Consider the following 9979-nt stretch of genomic DNA (forward strand, 5'->3'; position numbering starts at 1 on the left):
CTTTGTAGCTGTTGTGCCACAACTGCAGGGGGAAACTGAGCAAACTGTAAATGGAAGCTTTATATTTAGAATTTTAAAGCTACTGCTTTTTTTTTTTCATTTCCAGAAAGAAAAGACAGTAAGAGATTAATCTTGTAAAAGTGAGTATGATTTTATCTACATATGCCACCGAATAGTTTAATTGCATTTATCCATTAGAAGTTGTTTTGCAAAAAACAAAATGGTGGGGTAGTACCTGGTCTTACTTTCACGGGAACTTTCAAATTAACATAGTTTTATTATTTTGCTGCTTTTTATTGAGTAAGAGTCTCCATTATGTGACTGACAGGTTACAGTTCACCCTATGCTACAAACCAGAGGACTACTAAGAAACCCACAGTTCTTTGCCATCTTCAGCACACAGAAGAAGAAAGGCAAAAGGGTAAGAGTCCAGAAGACGCTCATCTTGAAATATCAAATTCTTGTTTGTCTTTAGAAGAAAACAAAAGTGGTTCCAGAGCAGTGTAATTGCACCCACAGACCTTGATGCTAATACTTTAAACAAATATAACCTGACAAAATATTAAATATGCAGAATGGCAAAAACATCTCTTTATAAACATGAAATTGTGATCAAACTTGTATCAAAGACTCTTATTTACTGATGAGAGACTTCGAGATCTTTTGTCATAAAAGACAAGTTAATAGATCTTGATCACAGTTATTGCTTTCAACATAATACAAAGTTTTCAGACCACTGGTAAGATAAAATTAATCTCAAATTTGATTCAGGAGATAGGAAAGCATTGCTATAAAACAGAATGAAGCATTTACAGCACATAAACTAAAAATCAGACACTATAAAGCACAGAGAGTATTTTTATGAGAGATATGTGAAATACAAAATTTGTGGGAAGAAGAAAGGTACAGATCAACAGCTAATTAAAAAAAAAAAGTCCTCAGAGATAATTTAATTATTCCAACTAAGTGCCAGAGATTCTGTATTTTCCTCAGTTCTAATTTCTTCTGAAGATAATAAATGTCAATATGCTTATAAATAAGAGAAAAAAATACATTAGTGAAAGCCACAAGATAATTTTGGTTTACCTGAAATCACATTATTAAACTGCTTTTGGAATTAGCCTTATAAAATCACCTTGTACGGTAGGGTATTGAATGCATGGATATCATCATTTACAATTTTTCTTAAGCAAAACAAAACCAAATCCAAGCAGAGCACTGTATGCAATTGTTTTCACTGATGCCCACCAACTAAGCTGAAGCTGCAACTTCTCCGAATTCATACAGGGCTCAGTGTGTACTTTCATCCTCCTCTGAACTCAATCTCAAAGCTAACACAAATAAGGCAGGTTTGCCCTTTTTCTTCCTTGGCCCTTTTAAAAATGAAGAAATCTTTAGTACAACTGCAAATTCCAAATAGCTTGTGTTACTGTTCTTTCATAGAACTTTTCAAAGTAAGAGACAGAAGGAAAAATATATACTTGGTAGTGCTATGACTGTCTTCCAAGACAAAACTCCCCCCTTAAATTGTCAAAACTATACTAGAGCAAGCTTTACTTAAAAAGTGGTTTAATTAATATTTTTCTTAAGCTGAAACTGAAGCTGAAACATTTTTTTCATGGGTTTTTTTGGGTAGATCTTTTATCTTACATTAAACAGTCAAAGTAATACAAAAATGCAACTAACTTGACATATTACAAATAAAATTTAGCAAACAGACATCTTTAACTGCTTTTTAGTACAAAAAGCATGAAAAAGTGGAGAAATCCATCAAAAGCAGTGGTTGCAGTTTTGGTTTCCAACAACACTATTTTACTGACCAACTAGACTGAGCTATAAACACATTAACTGATGAATCTGAATATACATTTCCTCAGTAAATTAGGGTATTCAATAAAATAAGTAACTGTGGCTGCAGTTTTTCCAGTAAACATCTTCTGCCCTTGAAGACTAAGATTACTTTGGTGAGGTGGGGAGGAGGAAGGGAGCAGATGATATTGGTGTAGTGGGTGGCTCCAGTCAGGTGCAAAAACGGGATGAAAGAGAAATTTAACAACGGTGCTGGGTATTTTTCATGTGTGACATGAGGAAATTAGGAAAAAAAAAAAAAAGTAAAAGCACAGCAACAAACTTCCCAGTTGTCTTAAAACGATCTGCTTTCATAATGTTCAAAGCCATACCTCTGTACAGAGCACATAAGAAATGTGTAACAGAAATCTATTTCTAAGGTTTCTGCCAGATGGGTAAACACCTCAAACACACCCACAGATACTAATGAAAACCACCTTGGCCTCCTTCAGGAAGTCATTCAACACTTCATAGGAAAAAAAAATAGGAAGTTGTTGATAAACTGCTTGCAAGAACTACTTCCTGTAGGAAAAATAATTACAAGACTTGTTTGCTGAACAATCAGTTAACTTTTCCTCACACTACAACATGAGAAAAGGTATTACACAACCTTTGTAAGAATAAAAAGCATAACTCTAAGCTAAAACAGTACAAGAGTAACTCCAAAATTGATCAAAACTTATTTTCTCTTTCTGCAAGTTGTTGCCTGCTACTCCCATGATATACTATCTTTTGCCTAGAGAGCGATCCCCCAATCTTTCTCCATAGTTCACCAAAATGTCAAGCAGCAGCTGGCTAACAGGAAGCGGTTAAAAAGCAATGCAATTGACATCACCACACAAACCAAGCATGGCTTTAACACTGCATGTTTAAGAAAGGGCACAGCAATGCTGGGATGAGTCAGACCTGACCACTTACTAACCAGGCAAGTCTTAACTGATGAGTTCAATTTAAGGAGCAGTATCAGTAAAAAAATAGGATTAGTTTCACCAGCTGTATAGTAGTTGCCTTAACTCACTGCTCAAAATCATCACTAATGGAAAATTATACTCAGCAGAACTGCTCATAACAGTGAGATTAACATTAATGAGTGGAATTCTGGCAAATCATACGTTGGGCTTTCGTACATAAGGAGGTCTATTTATCTAGCTGACTGACTAATTTATAAGAGTAGCTCTGGTTCAGACCCTACACCACCACTCTCACCCTCTTTTAATATTTATGGATATGTGGGGTGTATACAATAAATACATGGCCAAATAACTCTGTGCATGTATCTGTATAATATATATATATATATACATACACACACAGGCAATTAAATATTTGCTCTCCCACATACACTACTTTCATTTCTTTGCACAAACTACTATGCTTGCAGTACTTGACCCATCGATTAGTGGAAGTGACTGTAACTCCAAAGTGTATTAAGTACAGTACTCAATTTTATTTTATTCTGTTTGCACCGTAGTATATTATGATAACTATAAACATAAGGCTTACTGACATCTGGAAAAAATACAACATTGTTACCTATTCTGCAAAGATTTTTCTAGAGCCTGGTTACCAGACTGTTCATGGAGCGGCTACAGAACAGAGCAAATGGAAACAAAAAGCAGTGCAGCCAACTCAAAAAAAAAAAAAAAAAAAAAAAAAAAAAAAAAAAAAAAAAAAAAGCGCTGAATACTTGGAAGAGACACCAAAAATCTGCATATGGTAGAAGGAACCACTCTAAATGTATTTAGAATCAGAAATCTTAGTATTCACATTTCAAACAAATGTTTAAGGTATAACTAAGGAAGATGTTAGTCTCTAACAGGCTTGTAGATGCGAGATAGAACTTATCACTCAACACTGAAGAAACCTTTTAATATACAAACTTGTTACTCAAAGCTAATTCTTACATTTCTTTGGACTTCCTACACATACAGAGCAAACATTTTGCTAATACTTGAAATGCTTTTTACAAATCTTCATGAACTCAAATTAACTCCGTGGATCTCACCTGTAGATAGTATTAAGCAACCTTTTAGGAACAACATGTGTTCTTCAAGTGTGAACAGAGCCTTCTGAACTGTCCTCATTAGACTCTCCCATACCACAGCATCACCCAAGGAATGCCAAAATAAAGCAGACCATTACGCTGTTTAAAATCTCCCAAGGTCAGCATGTGACCCAACAGGGAGAGGTTCAAAAAGTACAGCCTTTATTTTTCTTCCTAACAACATGGTTTGTTTCCACTCCTTTCCCCTTCAAGACACATCCTTCACAGCTAGCAGCTCTTTCAATCATTTACTTTGGATGTCTGCTTGAGAACAAACGATCTTGCTCATGCAGATGAGTTTGCCAGACTTGTGTGTACTTTCCACTCTCAGGCTCTTTATTGTTCTTGCTGAAACCTGACCCTTTGAAATGGATACCAGGACACCAAGAAAGGACAAAAAAACTTGCAGAAAAAAGGAAAAGATTTTTTGTGGTAACAATCAAACTGCAAAAAAAGCTTTTCAAGAACACATCTTTTACTCTGCTTTCACCTGAATGAGTATAATTAAAAAACTTTATTATAATAGCACGAAGACACTTTTTCATCTTCTAAACTGTTCCATTTTTCTGTAAATTTGACAATCAAAAGCAAACACTTGTGGCAGTAAAACTTAAAAACCAAATATCTATTTTTCGTGCTTCATAAGCTGCTCTTTAAGAGGTCTCACTAACACAGTCAAAACAAAGCTTGCTTTTCATTTCAAAACACAGTCTGTTCTTTCCTCAAGGTCCAATGAACTACAGTTCCCAAACAGCATAAACTTACACAGCTCAAAAAAAACTTCTACTTGTGCCTGCTGAAAAGTTCACATTCTAGAACACACTGATTTTTTACAAAATATCCCATCTTCAGGCTCTATAGATAATGCTTATTTCCATGCTCCTAATAGAGAATTATTATTTTCAAAAAACAACCTTCAGGCTCAAACATCAGACAACTACTGCAACCTCTTTTTGGTTTAAAAAAAAAAAAAGCTAATTTCTCTGTATGGAAACACCACTACTACAGGAACAAAACACATTTTTAAGAAGTTCTGCAAGTTCCACTTTCATTGCAGACAATGTAAATTTGTTTTTCAAGCTACAGACTCGACTACTTCAATCGGATGCACATATTAATGACAACGTCTAAGCAAGAAAGGTAGGGATAAAGATGTTTTCCTTGGCTGAAACAAGTTTTACATAAGTAACACAGTGTTGCCTCTCCTGACCCTGAAAATGACATACAGTGGGTTACTTAAGAGACTTGCAGTAAAATAAAAAGTTCAAAATACAGTCAAAATATTTGAGGGCCAATCACGGTCTTAGTGGGCACACTTTCTGAAAGAGAAGGACAAGCTCCTGCTGTTTTAGAAAACTGCACAGAATAAAAGAAAATGCTCCCTGATGGATTAGGTGTCAGATGGCTGGCATGTGTAGCCTCTCTTCAGTTATAGAAAAGGTGATACTAATTTCACTGTGTGAAAAAGCTACAGCTTTAGGAACATGAAACAATGTTACAAGTTCTGTAATTTCCCTTTCACTGCAGGGTATGTAGAGAAGTTACAGATCCAAAACACTGCACTCAATCACATATATTAATTTCCTCATGAACAGAGAGTAGGCAAAAACGTTTTGATTGTGTATTTACACAACTGTTCTAAATCAAGAGAGAAGAAGTCTTGACATATAGTCACTAGAATAGTTTCTAAAGTTACTCTATATTTTAACATCTGTACTATAAAAATGAGGTAAAATATATCTTGACCTTCATGACAACTCTGACAAGATTCAGCAAATCCAAAAGTCATATTGTTTAAAAATCACTATGTGCGCTTCACTGATTTTTAGTAGACAATATAACCGATAACATTCTTCAGCTAAGATTAAGGTAGGATGAATATTCACAGAGCATCATACAGTTCTAGAAACAGCAGAGAGCTGATACGGGAGAAGTACAGAAGTGGCAAGCTATCCTAATTAAAATTAGGAGTATGTTTTTATTTTATTATTTATTTTTTATTTTTATTTTAAATACGTATTTTATACACAATGAAATTTACTAAAATTCAAAGACTGTAAAAAAAGTATAAAATATATCCCCACAAGCACCAGAGACACAGCTAACTGAAAAGAAATTTTACTTACTTAAGAAAGTATCTCTGTCCAGATGGTGTCTTAGCCATCTCCCAGCCTGGTGGCAGAGGTACATCATCAGGGATCTCAAAGGAAGACTGGCGGAGATGTTGAGAAGATGGAGCTCCAGGTCCAGTCACTACTCCAGAGGGTGTAAGCGTCCCTGGAGAAACAGCTCCCAGCTGCAGTGATGCTGGAGAGGAATGAGCTCGGACATGCTGTGGGGTCAGGGCTCCTGCTGTCCCTGCATCAGTGCTGGCCTGCCAGGAGTGAAATTATTCCCATTAAGATTCTTATATTTCAGCAGAAATGCAGCTGTCAAACGACGTTTCACTTTAAATGAACCTTTCAGGAGAAATTCTTAAGTCAGTCATTCTAAATTCTGCTTATTTTTCAACTGATGCTGTTCATGAGAGCCTCCAAGTAATTTGGTTAATTAGCATCACAAAAGCCCTAGTGTAAGTGAAGACACATTAACACTAAGTATGTGCTAAGCGCCCTTAGTTTAACTTTGAAAACTACAGTTCTTAATCCGTGGTGAAGGTTTAAAAAAAAAAAATTCCCCCAGTCAGCAGACCTCGTACAGTACTGAGTGGTTCATTACTGGACTGTACCCACTCACTGCCATCACACCCACTTTCTGCTGGAGGAGGTAATTTCCCACTCTCCTTTTGAAATAGGGGTGTGGGGGTTCAAGTACACCCACACACACACCCTCTGTAGGGGTTTAAAAGATTACACAAAGAGAAAAGCAACAGAGAAATGCCAACTGGCAGCAGTGAGTTCCAAAGGAGGAAGACTCACGAATTCAAACATAAAGAAAACATATGTGAAAAGACTGAACACAGAATTTCTCAGCAAACCACACTTTCGAGAGTTTAAAGAGTCTGTCCATCTTTATCCAAAGCAAAGCTTCAGGAAATGGTTGAACCAGTCAATCAGAAACGAATCACAAAACCATTCACTGGAGCCATCAGTTACAAGTACAAAGAATGTCCTTGGCAGTAGTAAATACAGATCCACCATGGAACAGAAAAGGCAGCTCAGAAGACTTGATTGAAGTAAAAATGGCTTTTTGAAATATATTTGCCAATTAACCGGTTTTAAAGATATAGCAGAACGTGGATACCCATAATGAGATGCAAGTATCAGCCCTTGTCACACCTCTCTACACAAGGTATTGCACCATATGTGAGGCCCCACTTACACACTCTTAAAGAGACTGACAATTCTGCTTCACTCCATCTGTATGCAAACACAGGTGAAGTTCCACGTATTCAATTGGAAACGAATTGGCTTGCATTTACATTTAAACAAAACAGGCAAGTAGCAAATCAACCGAATTTGTGGCATTTTGATTCCTGAGAATCAGGGGAAACTGCAGAAAACCAAAGACTTTTTCTTTAAACGGAATGTTTTTGTGGTAGAACTGAACAAAAAGCAAAGTTATAATAGTCTTATTTTAAAAGTTCACAGTGAAGCAAATGATTCTCTGGCTTTATCTGGATTTCAGGTTTATATTTTAACAACCACCGAGTGGTACAAGGAACAGCGATCCAACTAAATATGCATTACAGATGAAGAGTAACATATACAAGGAAGATAAGGCTAAGCTTAAAAGTACAAGCTGTAGGAACATCACAGACGTTAAGTGCATTTCAAACACGATAGCTATTTAACTGTAGTTACTGTATTTAACAAGACACAGCACCAAGTGTTAGGTGAATGTCTATCTATTCAGATGTGTACACAATGGAACCTGCGATAAGATTTGCACAAGTTGGAAAAAGACTATACATAAAAACCTTATTCCTTGCTGGAATCTGGTATGTTATTAAAGGTCTGCAACTCAGAAGCTAGCAAAATTACAGAAGCAACTCAGCTCCAGTCCTTTCAATTTTCTTTTCAGTCTTGCTATATGAAAGCCAGACTGATTTTTCGAGTATTTGGAAAATGAATTAACTCCCAGGCTGCGAGAGTACGTGCCAAGGTTCAGCCTGGAATGAACTTCAGAAGTCAAGTTATAAATCCTTCAAAACAAAAGTTTAATAATGGAAATGTTGACAGACCCTTAACAGTAAGGGTACTAAGCACTAGTCCACACACTGAGTTTCACTTTTATTGGCTACACAGATAAAGTGACAATAGCCAAAAATAAAACCTATTTTATAGCATAGCAACAAAGTTCATTACTTAATAACACTCGAGTAGGTAGGCACAGCCTCCTGCCAAAAAGTTGGTAACAGCGGCCTAAACACTAACTTTCAGCCGTATTTGCACCAGCACTTATATCTTGGCACAAAAGTCCCTCCACTTGAAGGCGAAACGCTCCCGGAAGCCGAGCGACGACCCTGCTTCGCATCCCCACCCCGCTCCTCCTCGGCCCTGCCCCTGCATCGCCCCTTCCCCCAGGCCTTGCCCCGCCTCCCCCTTCCCGGCCCTGCCCCGCATCCCTCCCCCGCTCCGTCGTCGGCCCTGCCCCGCATCCCTCCCTCCCCCGGGCCAGCAGGGCTGAAGCCCCACAGCTCCGAGTCCATCGACTTCCAGGATGCGAGAGGTGCGCCCGGCCGGACCCTCGACGCCGTCAGACCTGATGTCTGGCTCAGTTTGGAATTAACTTCGGATGTGCGTGCGTCTATACGTGGGAGGGTTAATCGTACTCTACCCAGCGAAGTGCCGAAATGGTGGAAAAGCTACATCCATATTGTCTGACGGGGCGGGGGGGGAGTAGGTTTGGCACCGCCTCATCAGCCCCTCCACAGAAGGCAGGGAATTGGACCGCAGAGAGAAATTCTCCCCGTCTTCCAAGCAAAGCGTTTTCACCCAAGTTTTAGGGGCTCACCCCCACCGCCGCGGTCCCGGCAAAGCCGAGACAGCCAAGGAGCGGATGTGGAGTCCGAGGCCACGCCGGACACCGGGACGAGGCCAGCGCCCGCCCGCCCGCCCGCCCGCCCGCCGCGGTCCCGGTCCGGATTCCCGTCCGCGTCCAAGCGCGAGAGGCGCGACAGGGGCCGCGCGGCGCCCCCGTTCCTGGGGAAGAACAAATGAAGGGATGCGGGGATAGACTCCCCCAGCGGGCGGCACAGAGCGCCCTGGCAGCCCCGGTCGGGCGCCCCCCGCCCCGCTCGGCCCCGCGGATTCCCGCCCCGGCCCCATCCCCCACACGCCTCCCCCGGGAAGAGGTCGGTGGCGGCGGGGAAAGGGAGCTCGGCCGAGCCGAGCCGGGCCGGGCCGCCCCCCGCTCGCCCGCCCGCGGCGCGGCCCCTCCTCCGCTCCCCCTCACCTGGCGGGAGTGGGCCTTGGGTTCGGGCGGCTTGAAGAAGGAGTCGGGCAGTTTCCGCAGCCGCATGGGCAGCGTGTGCGGCACGTTGGCGCCCTTGGGGTTCATCACGGCGTTGAAGAGCGCCTCCAAGTCGGTCTCCGAGTCGCCCCGCACATGGACGATCTGGTGCCCCGCCGGAGGGGGCCCCCCGCCCGGGGGCTGCGCCGCGCCGGCCGCGGCCCCCGACACCGCGCCCGGGGGCTGCGGCGGCTGCTGCTGCTGCTGCGGGGCCGGGGGCTGCGCTGCCTGCGACGGCTGCTGCGCTTGAGGCTGCCCGGGATCCATGGCTCCGTCAGGACCCCCCGGCGTTTCCCTGGCGGGGCTCGACGGCTCAGAGCCCGGATTCCCAGCCCCGCATGCCCCGCTCCCCGGGCCGCGGCTCGTCCTTCTGTCGCCGGTACTTTCTCACCCTTCGGTCGAGAAACCGACCCGGCCGCAGCAACTGGCAAAACAACTTTGACCGTGCGGCGCTTCCCCGAGCCCGGCCCAGCCCGGCCGGCGCCTCTGTCCCGGCGGCGGAAACTAACTCACACAACACACCAAACAAAAGTTCGCAGTTACGCCCGCCCGAATCACTCACTCTCCGCCGCCGGCCCCGCCCCTCCTGAGCCCGCCCGCACCGTATCCGACCGAGGCAGCTTGGTGCTTCGC

The 9979-nt window shown here is 42.1% G+C and overlaps 1 protein-coding gene across 1 annotated transcript; it reads right to left on the reverse strand.

Moving 5' to 3' along the window:
• Nucleotides 1-214: 214 nt before the first annotated feature.
• LOC114070500 (transcriptional coactivator YAP1-like) lies at nt 215-9894 on the reverse strand. The gene is made up of 3 exons (XM_027907948.1): nt 9290-9894; nt 6018-6266; nt 215-487 (listed from the first exon to the last, which is right to left on the reverse strand). Exons 1-3 carry the CDS (start codon nt 9611-9613, stop codon nt 365-367), a joined length of 696 nt encoding a protein of 231 aa, XP_027763749.1. The 5' UTR covers nt 9614-9894; the 3' UTR covers nt 215-364.
• Nucleotides 9895-9979: the final 85 nt, after the last annotated feature.

The sequence above is a fragment of the Empidonax traillii genome, unplaced genomic scaffold, assembly GCF_003031625.1.
Source record: "Empidonax traillii isolate 1590-97213 ecotype Southwest subspecies unplaced genomic scaffold, ASM303162v1 scaffold1583:size99017, whole genome shotgun sequence".
Classification (NCBI taxonomy): Eukaryota; Metazoa; Chordata; class Aves; order Passeriformes; family Tyrannidae; genus Empidonax; species Empidonax traillii.